Here is an 18,976-nt window from a genome sequence, read left to right on the forward strand (position 1 = left end):
GCTGAAATCCATTTTTTGTTATATTTTAATATTATTGATATCGTGCATTATTATTTTGAACCAATCAAATGTAAGCTTTTATTCAGTCCGGCGACGCGGAAGTGGCATCGGCATCTCGCCGACAACTGTCTTACAGCATCAACGTACTCGCAGATAGGTGTATATTTTGTTTACTAGCTAAATATTGTGGTGGTAGATTTTAAGAGACGGTCGTTGGAACATTCTGCACAGTTAAAGGTGGCAGAATGTCTTCAACGGAAGGCGAAGGGGAAGCACAGGTGACCACGACTGAGGGGATCCTGAAAGCAGCTGGAAATGACGAGTTGAAATTCGGATTGCTAATTGGCTTGATCAAAGTGAAGCAGGTGACCAATAAAGATGTTGTCAACACCGTTCTTCATCTGGTAAGTCTGTACAAAATGTTGTAGTTTACACAATTATTGGACGATTTTAGTGCGGTGATTACGTGGAGGTTTAAACCGAAAGAAGGCGTGTCCAGAAGCCGTTTTTACCTGTGTTTACCAAGAGGCCCAGACGGGGGGTACATTATGGTGATTAACGGCGAGTAATTAATAGCTCACTGGCAAGTTTGATGTATATGATTATTAACTAAGCGTAATTAGCTTTAAGCTGACAGACAAACATATATGTTTATCACCTGAAAAGTAACCATTGACATGAAAATGAACTTACCTTGACCTTTTACCATGGCAAGTATATCATAAATATCAACACTGAAGAAGGAGGTTGCTTAGCATCTATATCTTCAAATTTGTTTTCATGCCCTGGCATTAATCTTTAAGCATATTACTGGAACAAATTTAAATAAAAGTAAGATTTGTGATTAATGCCATAACAAGTGATTTAGACATAATATAATTTTTGTTTACTTTTTTAAAAATTTATTTTTAAATATATTCCACCATGGTCATATGTATTTTTGCTGATAATAAACTGTATTATGACACCAAAACACACTGCCAGTCAATAATCAATCATGTTTTTCTATGATTGTTATTTAGCCTTGTGGATTTAAAACATTTTTATACAATGGCCAAAAAAAAATAATCTCAAGAAATCTTTGAATTTTTAAGTACTTTATTATTGATTTATATTCTGCTATAATGTTATCTCTAAATGATAGGATAAAATGTTAAGTAATTTCTTTGTTGACTAAAATTTTGTTATCTTTATAATTACACAGCTACAAATACATGACAACTTTGTCTTACTTTTATAAATGTCATGTACAATCAATTTCAAACCTGTCTACCAAACACCTCTATGTTAAGACCACCTGCATAATAAGACCACTTTTTATGGTCCTAAATTAAACGACCAATTCCAACATGATTTGAAGTGTGTATAAAGACAAAATTCTATATAAGAACATTTTGTCTTAGTCCCTTGGGTAGTCTAGATCTCTATAAACAGTTTGGCTGCAGCTGTATATCTGAAATTTTGAGTTGTCTCCCCTTGAATTAACAGAAGTATTGTACAAGGTTTTTCACTGCTTCTATCTCTTTTAATGACTACCTGAGAGATGATCAATAAATTGGTTCGTTGTAATGTCATAGAACAATAACATTGTTTTGTTTGAATGTTGTACAAGTAAATGAAGAAGACTGGTTGTAATTTACTGGTTCTTTTATTTACTGCAGCCTCCCAAAACTGACATTCATACATACAATGCATTGTATACAGGCTAGTGGAGGCTGCCCTTGAATGACCCTAGCTGTAAATAGGATGTTAAGTTTAATAAACGAAAATGGTGACAAACCAAACCAACCAATCACATTTTGTGTCCTTTATATAAATACATGAACACCCATATATTAAGACCCTACATTTACTGGTATCCATACTTTCGATCTATAAATTATGTAAGGCTAGCTATATACATCTGAATAAACACTATACCTCTGTAATTGACATGCCATACCTTTTCATACAGGGCTAGCTAATGGTCATTATGACCTCATAGCCTCTACACGTTCACTGTTCAGTATATTGATTTGAAGACTTGCTTGTTCGATGGAACATGGATAGCTGTGATATTTACACGGAAAGCGACCCTGTGCAAGACATTTTGACCTTGGTGTGTACTACTTCAGCTGTAAATTCATAAAATTATTTAGTCACATTATTATTTTTTTTTTAAATTTGCTGCATTTTGAATTGACATTTTTGAAAAAAGTGATAATTTTGGAACAAGCTGAGAAATATTGATAAAAAAATTATTGTAGACATACATGTATTTTCATCGCAGTTATAGATGTGAAACTTAAAAAAATGATTTCAATACAAAATGAAAATATTGTATCTTATTTAAATGACATTGATATGAACAAAACCAGCTAGTGCACATTTCATTTGAGCCATTTTGAATCATGGGATTTTATTTTCATGAAATTTTTATGAATTCTTTTTGGATAAATATTGAAAAAGAAATGGTGAAGCTCATGATTAAAAGTGTTAAAATTGAAAATTGAGGAAAATCATTTTGATTAGAAAATGACAGATGAAGATGTTTTCACCTACAATATATATATAGTTTGAAAAACAAATTTAAGTCATTACATTACGTTTTATGGTCTCAATAATTTTTCTTGCTTGGGTTGAGATAGAATTATTACCATGAGTGGGAACTTTTGTTACATTTTCTTTAGTCAGCCATGTATGGAATATCTCCTTGCCAAGTTGGGGTATTTTTATAGCTGACAAGATAGAATACAGCATGTAAGTGTAGCTATAACTGAATGTTTAAACACTTTGTATATTTGAATCATAATGGATTTTCCTTTGCTGATTGAAATCTTAATGTCGACTGTCTGTGCCTAGAGCCATTGAGTTTCTGTGACAATAGATATATAATAGATGTGTGTGATATAGCTCTATAGTGGTGTAGCTGTTCCGATACTCAGCCTGGGATGAAATCCTATTCCTGACTTTTTTCCTAAAAGTGATATGTAAGAGACAAGAATGTTTCTAATTCTGACAGAAAAATCTGTCAAATTTTCATGTGTAAAAGTGTTTTATTGATCATTATCAAGCTTCAGGAATCAACTGGATTAAATTGTAGACTATCTAATTCTCATATATTTCTCCAGGATTAGTCTATTACATGAGTTAGATAAAAATGATCAATAATGATTAATGAGTCCAATTAAAGCATTGACTGATACAGAAAATTGAGGCCAATAGAAAAAACAGGACTCGAGCTCAGACATCCCAAATATCAATGATAAGATTGCACTATCAGTGCTCCAGATAATGTTTCATACCAGGGAGTGCTGCATGCACTCACAAAGGTTAGAGAGTACCGATTAAAGTTTTTAGCCCACCATCATCAGATGGTGGGCTATTCAAATCGCTTTGTCTGTGGTCCGTCGTCCATCATTCCGTCAGTTCGTCCTTCCGTTAACAATTCTTGTTATCGCTATTCCTCAGAAAGTAATGAAGGGATCTGTCTCACATTTCATATGTAGGTTCCCCTAGGGCCCTAGTTGTGCATATTGGGTTTTCGGACGGATCGGTCAACAAGATGGCCACCAGGCAGCCATCTTGGATTTTGATAGTTGAAGTTTGTTATCGCTATTCCTCAGAAAGTACTGAAGGGATCTTTTTTCAAATTTCATATGTAGGTTCCCCTAGGGACCTAGTTGTGCATATTGCATTTTTGGACCAATCGGTCAACAAGATGGCCACCAGGAAGCCATCTCTGATTTTGATAGTCAAAATTTGTTACCGCTAGTTCACAGAAATTTAAGTGCTGAAGGGATCTTTTTTCAAATTTCATATGTAGGTTCCCCTAGGGCCCTAGTTGTGCATATTGCATTTTGGGACAGATTGATCAACAAGATGGCCGCCAAGAACCGATCTTGGATTTTGATATTTAAATTTTTTTATTGCTATTCCTCAGAAAGTCCTGAAGGGATCTGTCTCAAATTTCATATGTATGTTCCCCTATGGACCTTAGTAGTGCATATTGCATTTTTGGACCAATCGGTCAAGAAGATGGCCACCAGGAAGCCATCTCTAGATTTTGATAGTCAAAATTTGTTACAGCTATTTCACAGAAAGTGCTGAAGGGATCTTTTTTCAAATTTCATATGTAGGTTCCCCTAGGGCCCTAGTTGTGCATATTGCATTTTGGGATGGATTGATCAACAAGATGGCCGCCAAGGACCCATCTTGGATTTTGATAGTTGAAGTTTGTTACTGTTATTTCTCAGAAAATACTGAAGCGATCTGTCTCTAATTTTATATGTGGTATGTTTGAAAAAGTTTGAAAAGTATGTCAGACATAGATCAATCTTTGGTGGGCGGCATGATCCCTCTTGGATCTCTTGTCTGAAATTTGATGTAATGAATTAGAAAATGTAATGATGGTTATGTTATTATTTCATTAGCTCTTGATTTAGAGCAATTATAAATATTTAAGGTTTGATGAATCTTTGATTGATGTAGGATTCTTTGACCAGGTGCATGTGATCCTGTGCTTCAATGACAAATGATGAGGCAGATTTTCAGTTCAGTATATCTGTTCTGTAGATACTGATAACATATACTCATTTAAGTTGTGTGTTAGAGCTTCATTCATGAATCAGTATGAAAAGTGGTTGTTGTTGTGTTGATTGACTTACTAAAATAGACCAGCTCCTACAGTTGTATAAGTTCTGATTTTCAGGAATTTAATTATTCTGACGTAGCTGCCCATGCATGATGTCCAGAGCTAGTTCCTACACTTGATTGTGTCTAATATACTGAACAGTTTTAACACTGTAGTTTCTGATAGTGTGATTTTGACTGCCATTGGTTAGAGTAGAATTATTAGCTTGATGAAACTTTGGTTAATGTAGGATTTGTTTACTAATTCCGAGGAATCTGCTGATGTTGACACAGCAGGACGTAGGATCGACTTGGATAGCAGTACATGTATTAACAGTAATCAATATCACTGTTGTAGTGACTTTAAGTGGACATTATATCATATCCAGTCTCATGGTATTATGCCCCTCTAGTGCAGGGTAAATGTCCTTGATTATCTCCCCTTATTTACAACACTTGCTATCATACATTTACAAAGGGGCTGAGTGGTTAAGATGTCTCCACATAGTACCACAATCCTTCCCCTCTGGGTTGCAATTTCCAATTCCATGAGGGTCAGTTGCCAGGTACTGATTATGACCGCTAGTTGATGGTGTTTCTCTGGGTACTCTGGTCTCCCTTACCTCTAAAACATGATGGCTTGTCCTTACAAAGCTCTGACTTTTGAAAGTAATTCAGAATAAAAAAGAAATCAGCACATTTACATGTTTTAATTATGTAAATATCTTCTTAAGAGTGTTTTGAGGGTAAGGGAAATGGTCCACATGGCTATTCCATATCCTTATACCACTTTTCAATTAAGTATGTCATTGTCTTATTGCCATAGAAACATTTCTTTCCAGAATCGTGCACAGTCAGCGTTAAAATGGTGACAACAATTGCAGAGAGTTTTCATGCAATAACCGTTTCCTTCATCCATTCAAATTCAAACTTCACACACACTTAATACCTTCATCCTTTACTCAGAGTGCCTGTCTGGAATCACCTTTCATGTCCAAAGGTCAAGGTTATCATTTCTAAATATGAAAAAAAATTAATGTTTCTGTTCGATAACGTGGGACCCATTAAATTTCGGTATTTCATTAATTCCTCACCATTGATTTATATAATTTTATTAGGCTTATTTTCATATAGTGTTTTGTGTTTGTCATAATGATAACCCTTTATGGTCTTAAATATTTAAAGAAGTGAGAGTGTTTCTGGTAAAACAAAGCAGAAGTACATTGAGAAAATCCAACAACCTGCTTATAATGAACCTTGCAAAATTTCCCACCTTGGTATCAAACTCCCAACCCAAAAAAATCCATCCAATCAGTTACTGCAGCCATTATCATGGTAGACTGCTAAGATAAAATAAATAAAAAAAACATGGTTAATGAAAGACATAAAGTGAAATCTCATGTAAGGCCACATCTATACTTGGTAACAGTGTAGACATATACATGTAGCACTAATCAATTTCTAGTAGTGGAAAAGATACACGAGCAAGTTCCAACAGGAAGTTTTATGAGAAATTACAAATCTACAAATTAAGGTATCTAGTGCACTAGGGATAGGTATATATACTGTCTGTTTTTAGTGTCTCGGTCGTGGTGGTTTAAAAACACAATCATTATAGGCTTACACACCAGACAAGGCAGTTCAGAAAACATCATAAGACCTAATGGGGCTGACTGGTCATTGGCGTTGGTACTCTACCATGTTTGAAATGACATTATGTCTTGTTCCTTATGGAAGGCACACATTTCATTATGTGTATTAGAGGAGGAAAACAATTATTGATTATAATGTAGTGTAAAACACATCTTTGTTTTTGAATTCCATCATCCTTGTTAAGGGTTCAGACTGGTCTGATGGGTACTGTTGACCTGGATCTGTTTCCTTCGTCTACAGATCCTCCGTCTTGTAAAACTTGAATTTCTCCATGAATGAATGTATGGCCGCAGGATTAGTCTGGTTTTTTATGTCAATCTATTGTTCTGGCAGGAATCGGATATCATTTTTCCGATGATTCAGTTTTGATAGAAACCTTCGTACTATTCTCTAAAATGTCAGATTTTTGTAGATAGCCCATAGCAATAGACTTGGTGCCAGACAAAGTATTTGATAAGATTTTCTAGCAATGCTGGATTTTCTCCCCTAATTTTGAAACTAGTATTCTAGAACCAGGTGTACTGTTTAAACAAAAACAGTGACTATCAGTGGTAATAAGCTGAGATTTATTGAGAATTTTAATATATTGAAGACAGCTGGCAAGTCTATTAAAGCAGTAATAGGTTTGTCTTTGGCCTAAGGTTTTTCAATATCTGTCAAACAAAAGATCTTTACCCTATCCAAGGTTGATAAGCTATATGAATATTTGATCTTCAGCTATATGTGACTTTGATGATATCTCTTTTCAAATGATACAAAACCAATAAAACCAACAATGCATCTTAAACTGGGTCAGACCAAAATTTCCACAATGCGGGAGCGCTGTGTAAGCGCATATCTCTCTGTAAAGAATGGTGGCATCTTTCTTTTCTATTTCTAAAGAGCATTTCACCCTTTCAATTAGTCTGATCAAAATTTCAATTGTCTGATCAAAATTTCATGATAGAGCTCTGTTCAAGGCTATATATCTAAACCACAGACTTCCAGGAAAGTCTATACCAGTCCATACTGGTAATGCTTCTGCTCAGTCTTTTGTTCTTCTCATTGTCAACAGATATATTGACCCATTATACCTGTCCACGGATCAGTGGCATCACAGACTCTCCTGTACATAATCCGATAGACAAATCAAACTTCACTCTGTCTACACCTCGTATGTCACAATGAGGACTGACCTGGTGTCTTTAATCAATTAACGCCACCATCAAGTGTTCATTTATTGTCCTCTAATCTCCTCTCGTCCTCACCACAAGTCTACCACAATCCATTATCTGTTCCCCCCATACACTGTTAATGTCCGATCTACATCTACAAGGGCCACTTGTATGGGGATCTCTAGCATTTCATCGGATCTCGCATCTCTTGTCATAGCTGATGGAATCTGCTGCAGCCGACGTATCAGGATGAAATAATTCATTCAATGGAAGTCTGAGAATCAGTGATAAATAATGAATTAGTTTTGTTGTTTAGATAGTTTTTTTTTGTGATGGCTTAATTAAAAATATACATTGTCAGTGAGCTGTTGAGTTAATTGGAAATGGATTTTTTTTTCTAATTGAAACTTTGATGTGTAAAAGTACAAATGTATTAATGGATACTACATCCTCTCAATAATGATAATGTATAATAAATTGTTATATAGATAATGGTAGATGTCAGTTATGAACTTTTCGGGTAGTGGGTTACTGTAGAGAAAATTTAGGAGCAAATTGGTTAAGGTTTTCTAGCATTTTATCACTAATTACTGATCCTCCATCTTTGTATGAAACCCACATGGGTACTGTAAATCAATCATGTATTTTCACGGTAAATTAATTTAGCATTTTCATGCATGCCTGATGACTGTTTCACAGAGATTTAGTTACGTATGCATGCTTTAATGTTTTGTTTCTGCTGTTCATGAGCCTGAAACAATTTTGTGGCAATTTATTTTTTCGTTTTTTACTTACCTGCAAATTATACCAAATTCCAACATGCTCAAAAATCAGTTTGCTTACAGTTTGCCTGTTAATCACTGCAATTTACTGTAAATCAACATCTTTTCATGGCAACTTGATTTTGTATTTTGGTTCTGCTTTACCTGCGTGTGAAAAATTTTCACAGGTATTTATTTTTGTAATATTTAATTGGCCCCAAAATACACAAAACATTTTTATTGGACATATGTTTACAGTAGTGGTTTTGTTTTTCCTTTAAACCTGACAATCCTTGAATTATCCTGGATGTGAGAGGCGGACACTAAACTAAATATACCAAACAAGATGCTTTCTTTTTCTGTAAACCAACTTTCTTTTGCGGCCATTAAATTTTGCAATTATCGATCATTTCAAAACATAATTGTGAACTTGAAAAATTGAATGGTGATTCCTTTCAATTTAAATCATGTAGATGTGAATTTGCGGAAACAAACTTTCTCTAATTACCTTGATCGCGAAGTTCACAAAAGTAAATTGTACATGAAAGAAAGATGTTTTACAGTATGTACTTGTATAAGTGAATTGTATTTTTATAAAGGTTCCGGGAAGTTATGAAGGATTGATTACAAACAAACATTCCTTCTTCGCAAAAGCCTTTTTTGGCAAGATGATATGTTATGTCAAGAATTTCCAATTTCAACTTTTTCAGGTTCACGCGGTAAGTTTTCCTATTACACCATGCTGATATATTTCCAACTGGGACACAATATATTCAGCAAGAAACATTCTGGATGACTGAAATGAGACTTTCATTTGATAGATCACAATACTAAATGGAAAAAAAGCAATAGAGAGCTAAATCATTTTGTTGGAAAAATAAATAGAAAAAGTCAAATGAAACAATTCATGTAAGTTTTGCCTGCAGTATAATAATAAGAGAACATATGAAACGTACTCTATATACAAATACATCAGGTTTCAATGGTTTTTATGTTATTGCAACTATAGAAAAACAGGTTACCAGGAAGTTCTACTGTAACAAGAAGTGTGTTTCTATCATGATTCTATATCACACAATCAATAAAGACTGGGATATTACCAACACCAGAAAATAATTGAATTTGTCACTTCTGCCAGATCATCAGAGCAATTTACAGGGTCGGCAATCAAGCTGGGTGGAACGTGCTATTCCAGTTTCTGAGTTTCCACATTTTGAGTGTCAAATTTACGTGCTCTGGTAAACAGATCTATAGCTATGATGCAGAAATAGATGATATTAGGAGGGTGTATATAAGGTTTTGGTCAGGTTCCATCAGGGTGATTGCATGGATGGGATGAAGAGTACAGTGACTTACCTATAAAATATGTGTCCGAAATGGCAGTGTGCTGGTAAACCTTACTTTACAGAATTTTCTCTGTCAAAGAATTACACTCATAGTTATAGTACTTCTTCTATATCGTACATGGCACTGAAAGCTGTCTTTTGATTGTCTAACCTCTTTTTCACTGCGAGGGTCATTTAAGAAAGTGTCAGGTTTAGGAGTTGGGATAAAGCTGTACATGTAGTACCTGTAGAAAAAACCACTGACCAGTGGTCAGTATCAGGCAACTGCTCCACATGGGATTCAACCTCGTGACCCAGCAGTAGTAATTTAATTATCATGACACCTTGACCACTGTTCACCCCCTGAAACCAGTCTTGACCAGTAGCACTGCTGTATTGGCCAAGCCCTTAACTTGTATTTGACAACATTATGTTGAATTTAAGGTTAGCAATTTTTGATAATGAAGCATTATATCATAGCAATGAGGAATTTCTAATATTTGTTAGAAAATTGGCCATATTTGTGGAAATCCTTTTCCCAGAATGTTCTAGAGTTCCTCCCTGGCATCACAGAATTTCTTTCCCCGATTCCCCAGAGAATTACATCTTCTAGACATACCTCTTCTTGATCTCCTATCCGCAGATAACAGTGATATAGTTTACTGAAAACCAAAATTGATGTCCTTGATACTCCCTTGGTTTGTTGCTATGGTTACGTTACAAATTATTACCTTCACTGAATTATGCATGTGCATATTTTTGGAAAAAAATCTGAATTTTTTACAAAGTTTTGAGAATGAGAAATTGCTACTTCATTCTGAATGACACTGTTCTGTCATGACAGCCTATGATAATGTCTCTAGAGGCCAGGACAGGCTGCTGTTTTATGGAAGGAATGACAGATTCCTGTCAGGCGCTGGAACAATGCTGTGGTATTGTGTCTGTTTGTACTGTCATGTTTAATCCTTTTATAAAACAAATCAGACTTTTTTTGTTGAATAATCATATACTGTCTGGAGGTCGTGAGGGATATTATAAGGCAGAACTTACAACAAGCTATGTCCATTTACTATTGTTGTTTACTGATACATCGGCTTCAAATATGATCACCAATCTGATAACTCTTTAAAGAAGATAATTTCATGTATTGCAAAAATTGAGTATCATCCCTATGATTGCACCTTGTTCAGCTGAGTTTGGTTGATTGATTAGGTATTTAAGGTCGGCCTGTACGTACATATGGTTGTATGTGTGAATGTCTGTATGTTTTGGGAGGCTGCAGGATATATGTTCATGTTGCGTCTCCATGTGATAGTGAGACTATTGTCCTATTTATGTCTCACTAATGCATGCCACCAAAGGCAATGTTATCATGAAGGCCAAGTGTTTATCTCAAAGACATTTAGAAGTACTGATAAAACTTTAAACTTGAAAGTCAAGCAAAATAAAAAAATTCACAACAAACAAACAAAAGCACATTACAGTCCTGCAAACTTTTAAGATAATCAATTATCATTAGAAAATTAACATAGAGAAATATTTCTTCACATGTTGTAAGGTTTTAACCATTCAAACAAATGGATCTGCTGCATTAAATCAATGTTGAGGTGTTTCACCAAACCATCTTCTAGTTGTTCCTAGAAAAAGTAGACGCTGACGCAGTCGTCAGACCATTTCAGAATCTTAAGTGCCCATTAATCCTCTTTGGAAGGCATTTTAGAAATCTGCTTAAGGAGCATTGATCTGGGGGCCAGAGTTTTCCCAGGTTCTAAGTATATATTGCACAAATTAGAAGTTAGGTAGACGTGATTGATGATTAGGCCTTGAGTACCTGCACGGTGTCATTACTCCAGACTCGGCTTAGATCAGATAATGGTCGACCCCGTTCGTTTACCTAATAACTTTTCATCATGTCAATTCCTGCTAGAGTGCTGCCCACCTTAAAAGATCATTAATTCAGAAGAAGGATGTTCGACATATGGAAATGTCAATGTTTTTGTGTCCTTAAACTTTTCTTTGGGTCAGTACTTGTACATCGGCTTTGAGGATAGGGAACTGCGGTGACCGAATTGTTCAGATATCCGACATATTACCACAAGTCCTTCACCTCTGGGTCGCGGGTTGGAATCATATGTGTGGCAGTTGTCATTCACTGACCACAAGTTGGTGGTTTTTGTATGGGTACTCTGGCTTTTATCCACCACCTAAGCCTGGCATGTCTTTAAATAACCCTTGCTGTTAAGACATTAAAACAATCAAATGAAGCTTAAAGCATTATCTGTTCTGTACAGGTTTCAATAATCTACTAATCCTTTTGATAGTCAAATTAATAATACCTTGTTTATCAGTACAGTAATTTCATAGAGCTAAAAATGAACCAATACCTTTCATTCAATAGAAAACCATGGCACAAAAAAAAGAAAATTGGTCATGTGTAAATACTTGACCAAATTGAATTAAAAGAGTTTAATTTTTTGTAAGGTTTGATTAAAATGCTTTTTTTTTAGTATAAGATATGAAATCATTTTCTTTATTGTTTTAATAAATATACCTCTCATACACAAGCATATATTTGGTCTATATTGACATATTGATACAACTTTGACATCTAAAAGAGGCAGGGAAATGTAAGAGGTCATTCATTGCAGAATCTGATATTATTGAATACAGGCTCTTATTGTATCAAATGTGGTAATTGTGTGTATGATAAATATATTGGATGGATCAGATGTTCCTTTTTCTACATCTGTTCTCCCTGATACATATATAAAGTTAATGCATTATTAGTAGGGTCATCTGGGATCCACTTGTTTATTTATCAGACCTGAGAATGTCTGAGTGGACACCACATGGCCCTCGCTTTTTATGTATTGATCTAGATATAACTCTATAGATGTAGGGATGGTCTCGAGCTCTACTGGAATTTCATCTTGATCCTACTTATTACTATATACATATATGCACAGATCTTTTCTGATTTCCACTGTCTTCTATCTTTTATCAAAGTTGTTTTTGATCCACAGAATTCTTGACAACCTTTAAAAATAAGTCCGTCAGTAGTTAAATAAACATTTTGATTTTCTCAGATACTCAATTTTGCTTCTAAGCATTTCAATTCTTTTTTTAGTTTCCAATGCATCGTTTTAGTACAGTCTTAAATTTATGAATCAAAATTCCTTAAAAAAACTATTCTGTCCCCAATTATGGGTACCTAGATATAGCTTCCATCCTCTAGCAAGAACTGTCTGTGTTCCTTTAAGAACCATTGAATGGTTTTCTAGTAGTGAAAGGTCCTCTAATAAGGAGTTGCATTACACACATTTGTCCTGGTAATTTGAAAGGTGTTCACTTAATTCTTTCCACAGAGTTCATTTCACTACGAAAATGACAATAGAGAGCTTACTGTATATCTCCAAACACATGTTCTGATGCCAGAATAAGCATTAAACTATCAGGCAAGTTTCTCAAAGCTTGAGGGAAATTTCTTTCTTTAAAAGCCATGATATGTCAACTTTAAACAGCTTGTAGATTGTATTTGATACTTTTCAGTTATATACATTGTGTAGTACCTTTTCATTGTTAATGTCAGTCTGACATAGAGCTATCATTTTGTCCATTTTGGTATCAACAGTGTCATCTCCAGAGGTTTCTATGAAATAACTCTTGAGCCAGAATCAGACTTTGTACAGGCCTTCCTCTCCTTTGGGGTTTTGTCTGTGATAACCAGATTGCTTTTCATGTTCGAAGGTCAAAGGTCAAGGTCACTGTTATTGTAGATAGCAAATTTATTACCATGTGAAGGATATTGCATTTTGGCAAGTTATCAATGTTATGAGATTCTTGTTTTCACAGCTATAGTTACTGCATGTGATTTTGTGTATGATTGTCTGATCAGTGACTGGTTTCTTTTTGAAGCATTTGAGATTACTAAACAAAAAATTGAAAAGACAAATATGAATAGCTCTTCAATTCTTACTATTCTTAGCACTAATTTTAACTTTGGTAACTGCCAATGACTGAAAATTTATACCAATTAACCTAATTGACTCAATAAGCACCTGTGTATGGCACTTGAAATTGGAAAAAAATGACGGGGTACTGAAAAGGACCAAATTTGGTTTAAAATTTTACAAAATAATTGTACAAAGTAAACCTTAAACAAATTTGTAAAAGAAATCAAATGGAAAAATCTACACAGTTTTCATAGTTTATTCTGCTTATAATTCAAGTAAAGTAAAATTGAGGTCTCTCAAAAGGGGGAGGGTTGTGTTTAAAGGGATGGAAGTGCTTTTTGGGTAAAAAACAGTATGTTTATTTCTCGAAAGAAAAGGTAAATAACATGAATATGACCGACTTCATTTATTTGGGCGCCACAATGGTAGGTTGTAAAGATGATCTGGTCATCTACTCAACCAAAACTTGAGTGTCCTAAAATGACCATAAATGTGTACTGGACATCAAGCACAAACAAACCTCCGTAACCTTGACTGACTTAAGTGGCATTTACATATACAGACCATAAAGTATGGGTATCTAACAAGTATTGGAACAAGAGTAGACAATTTCAATAAATATATCAGTGATAAGACCTTCGGCAAATATACTGGGTGCAGAATGAAATCTGCTAGTGCTCGTATGTATGTAAATATTCCAGTCGAGACGCTGTTAGTACATACATCAGGTATTGGAATTGATAATGAGAGTGCTCATCCTCTTTTATATTATGGCTATGAGAATGTATATATACATATGGATGGACTATGTAGGTGTTATGAATTCAAGGAAAATCAATACCATATTTCAATTGTAGTCTTCATTGTTCCATCCCAAAGAGAGAATAAGGGGCAGATAGATAAATTTTGAGCATTGGAGGTCTGTTATACATGTTTACATATCTTAATTTTGTGTCTGAATTGGCTTGTCAGTTGACTGTCATAGACATGATTTCTAGCGCTATGATTGGTATGACTACAGGGAATGGGGGTTTTGCTATATCATTGGCTGTATAATTCAGTAAGATAGCACTATTTTGTCTTTGTATGTGACAGAGTTATCACCCTTGTATATAGTTACAGATTCTGACATCATTAATTTATGGGCAAAATGACGTCGTTTTCTCAGAAAGTATATGTTACATTTTAAAAAACATGACGTCATAATCAATGGCAGATAACTAAATGTAAATGCAAATACAAAATAATGTGATAGGATAGGATGTGGATCGGGTCCCGCATTTTGTATTTGTCAGTGTACTTATATATCTATTTTGCGTTGCAAAGTAAGCAAGCACTTTAATGTAAACAGGAGGAATTCTTTTTTCTTTCATACCTACGGGTGTAATACTGGCTGGTCTAGGGCAATAAACTCATGTCGCCTGAGGTTGTATTGCATGGCTACCCATGCAATAAAGCCTCGTGACGTCACGGCATCAACAAAATCTCTTTTTCCTCGGCAAAATTTTAACATTTTTTTTCGCAAGTATGACTGGATTAACTATAAAAGATGCAAACAACAGAATTTGTGTTGAAAATATCGCGTAATTTTTCTTTCATGTATGGAAAATTGACTTCCTGTCGCGGATTTCTTCGAATTTATTTCAAAATGGCGGGATATTATAGTTGTAAAATTGCAATAAAACGTCGAGGTATGAAAGAAAAATACTCTTTCATAAGTGGATATGAAGGATAGGGATATTCTACCCTCGGGATCACAAAATGTTGCAAAACCCTCGGCAAGCCTCGGGTTTTTCTACATTTTGTGACCCTCATGTAGAATATCCCTATCCTTCATATCTACATATGAAAGAGTCTTATAATATCAGATCAGTACTGGGAGATTTGGAAGTGTATTTTAGTGAACTAGCACTGTTATGTGATTTAGCTACTTTAACTTGGTTTCCGTGAGCAAGCACTGTGTGTTGATGTGAAGTTCAGCTGATCAGTCTTCATGTATTTGACAATTTACTTCTGTAGGACATGGGGATTATGTATTGACTCTGCTACTGCTGAATTAGGTAAAACTTGTAGTTCTACTGCAGAACTCATTGATTTTACATTATGAAAAAAAAACTGTTCTAAGAAATAAAACATACAATGTCACCATTGCAAGAACCATTGATGTTATAATACGAATTCCTGAAGTGTGTGCTGCTAACTCAATAGGAACCGTGGTAAATATTTCATTATTCCTTTAAGCCTAGCAAAAGTAATATCAATACATATACATCCCTGTAATAGCGTTATTCTATTTTGAAGCTTAATTGAAAATAGATATGTAACTTTCTCTCTTGATCTCATGATTTGAAACCAAAGAGTATGACACATGCATTTACATTTTTCAGGATATGTTCTCAAACACTAAGGTTAAAAGCTAAGCTCCAATGAAATTAAAACAGACCTCCGATAAATTTGGTACTACTTTGCCGATTTGAGGGATTCCTGACGCCATAATTTCCTGGACTCACTAAGCAGAACTCCTGAAAACTCAATTTCAATGCACCATTAATATAATTGTTTCTGCTAAGAAACCTTGATGTAATTTGAAGTTCTGTAAATGGATTGTACCTGGTCGCTGATATCAATATCCACATTATTGGCATTTGAAGGCGACAGGAGGCCGTGTAAGGGTAAACACTAGCTAATTTGTGTTGGAAGAGGAGTGTTCCTGAGTTTTGTCATTATGATATTGATCAGGGGTCTGAATCCAAGGCTAACAAACACTGACCTTTTTAAGTCCCCAGAGGGAGTATATAACAAGCATTCTATATCATCTGTCCTATTTACCGCCACCTATAAGGAATCGTCCCACATTACCCTGACCACTCTGAGAAATCGTCCAGCCCAAAATCTTCTTGACTCTTGTCAACTATTGCCAAGAAAGTGTTGGATTTGATTGACGGATCAGGGACGCCTGACACCCAAGGGTTAGGCCTGGCAATCACTGAACCTATACAGCTGGTAGTCTGGCCGTTTCCTCTTGAGGAGCTGTTCAGTCCTAATCTATATAACACCTAAACCAAATAGCCTTGATTGAGATGAATTTCCTGGATGCTTTTCTGTAGACAGTTGACATAACACAGTATAAACCTGCCATTTATGACATATTGATGCGAACCCCCCGCCCCCACACAAAAAAAAACCCCAAAAAACAGCAATATAAACTTAAAAGAAATGAAATATAAAATTCTCAAATTCAAAATAAATGTATATATTAAAAACATGTATGCAATTGGCTTAGGGGTCGCGGTGGCCGAGTGGTTAAGATGTCTCGACATATTACCACAAACCTTCCACCTCTGGGTTGCGAGTTTGAATCCCATGTGGGGCAGTTAGCAGGTAATGACTGTTGGTCAGTGGTTTTTCCCTGGGTACTCTGGCTTTCCTCCACCAATAAACCTAGGATGTCCTTACATGACCCTGGCTGTTAATAGGACTTTTAACTAATAAACCCAAACCCAATTGGCTAAAGAAAGAAGACAGAAATGTGTGATGCTTGAGTCTCTTTAGTAGATGACCATGGTAATTGAATCTGATATATATAACCTATATATTGTATACCAACTTATTTCTGCATGCAATTAAATCATGAAAATAAATTGCTGCAAAAATGGTTCAAATACATGTAAGAGCATTATATAAACACAGCAGGCTTAGCAACCTTAATTGGCTGTGACAAAGTTGTTTGTTATTGAAGTGTGAAATTAGGTTGCAGCAAAACAAAGTTGGTTTACAGTTGTAAGAATGTACCTATTCTGATAATTTGGTGACTACTGTTAACCAAGCCATGTAACTGAAGGTTTCATCTGTATACAGAAAGATCCTTTGGGACTTTAGAGCTACAAATGACATAAAATGCGGAAATTGAAGATGTGCTGGAACTATAATACCCCAAAGAAATCACTATCAGTAGTCTGTATTCAGAAAATGTGGTGGCTGGTAGACTATAATTCCTGTTAGGATCTTCTGGTATCCTCAACAACTCTGCTAGTTTCCATTTGAACTTTATGAAAGTTCTGTAAAGCTTCCAAGTCCTTTTTTCGGGAGTTCTGATGTTGTAGTGTAATTGTAATAGACACTGAATTACTGTGAGGATGCTGTGAGACGCAGTGTAATTCTCTTCAGCTGCACAAAATTTGAAATCCGACATGAAATCAATCTAACAAAAACAGTCTTTAACTATGTTAACTCATTAGTTTTGCTGATGTAATGGTTCCATGTCATCTCCTGAGCAGGATGTGTTAGGTTTGATAATTTTCTGTCAGGTAATTCTCTTAAACTCATCACCAACAGTTATGTGATGCGAATCTCTGTCAGAGTGTGCAGTAAAAATGATTATTTGATAATCAGTTCAACACTCTAAAAAATAAAAAAAAGATTTATCATTAACACATCTGATTGTGAAATCCTGTAGAATTTGTTGAGTGCGTTTTGGTCTCAACTTCTACTGCTGCAGCGATTAGACAGTTTTATCTTTGTTGGCCTTCAAATAGAAGGATGCAAAAGTTTTGTTCTGACTCTTTCAGTTGTCAGTATAGTACACTGAATAAAATTCATTGCAAGTTTTAGCTTCAAAATGCACACACAAACATTATATATTTATTTTTCAGCTCTTCAAGTAATGAAAAAGATAAAAGGTCTTTTTCTCAAAACCAAAGCTCCCATTAAAGCTAGAAATGATCATCTTTTTGTTTATGATGTAATAGCTAATTGTGAAATCTCGTTTTGTTTAAAAAAAAAGTGAACTCTTTTTTGTGCCGTTATAGCTATCTCTTTGCTAGGTACAAATTATCTTTTTTGATTCATCATGTAACAACTATTATTATCTCCCTGTGTATTTTGACCATCCTTTTCCTAGTTATCTCCCTTTGTATGTTATAACTCCATTTCAAAAAATTCTCTCGCTTGTGTGTTCTTATTATATTTATATCCCAATTTTGTATCAGCTATTTCTCATTACAATGTATCCTCCTTTTATATTTGACTTCTAGCTATATCTAATTATCTCCTTTTTTAATTTTTACAGCTATATCTGGTAATCTCCCATTATATTGTACATATATTTATGATTGTTTCCCTTTAAAATGTATAACTATTTGTGATTATGTCCCTTTATATTGTACGGCTATATCTGATTATCTCCCTTTGTTTGTTTCAGCTGATTGGAGAAGAGTTTGACATTGAAAGTAATTTTATCATCAAAGAGCCACAGAATATCCTCCATACACTTCGCCTTCTTACCAACTGTCCAATCACACTACAGGTAAGGTCAACTCAAGGTCAGGTCAAAGTTCATTTCCTTTTCAAATCGAGAGAGTGATATATATAGTTAAACCTTGAATTATTGTAGTCTTGAATTGTATCTGCAGAGTTCATGTTAATTGTTGAAAAATCATAGAGGTCAGTGGTCGAGTGGTGTAGTGGTGAAGTGTTTAGCCTTTCACCTAGTTGGCCAGGTTCGATTCCTGGCACGAGTG

At 35.0% G+C, this 18,976-nt stretch overlaps 1 protein-coding gene across 1 annotated transcript in view; it reads left to right on the forward strand.

Moving 5' to 3' along the window:
• Positions 1-86: 86 nt before the first annotated feature.
• Positions 87-18,976, forward strand: part of LOC138327760 (neurobeachin-like) — a 294,526-nt gene continuing 275,636 nt past the window's right edge. The window contains 2 exon segments of the mRNA XM_069274103.1: positions 87-404; positions 18,658-18,762. Coding sequence (XP_069130204.1) covers positions 246-404; positions 18,658-18,762 — 264 coding nt within the window. The 5' untranslated portion in view covers positions 87-245.

Source organism: Argopecten irradians, chromosome 7 (assembly GCF_041381155.1).
Source record: "Argopecten irradians isolate NY chromosome 7, Ai_NY, whole genome shotgun sequence".
Classification (NCBI taxonomy): Eukaryota; Metazoa; Mollusca; class Bivalvia; order Pectinida; family Pectinidae; genus Argopecten; species Argopecten irradians.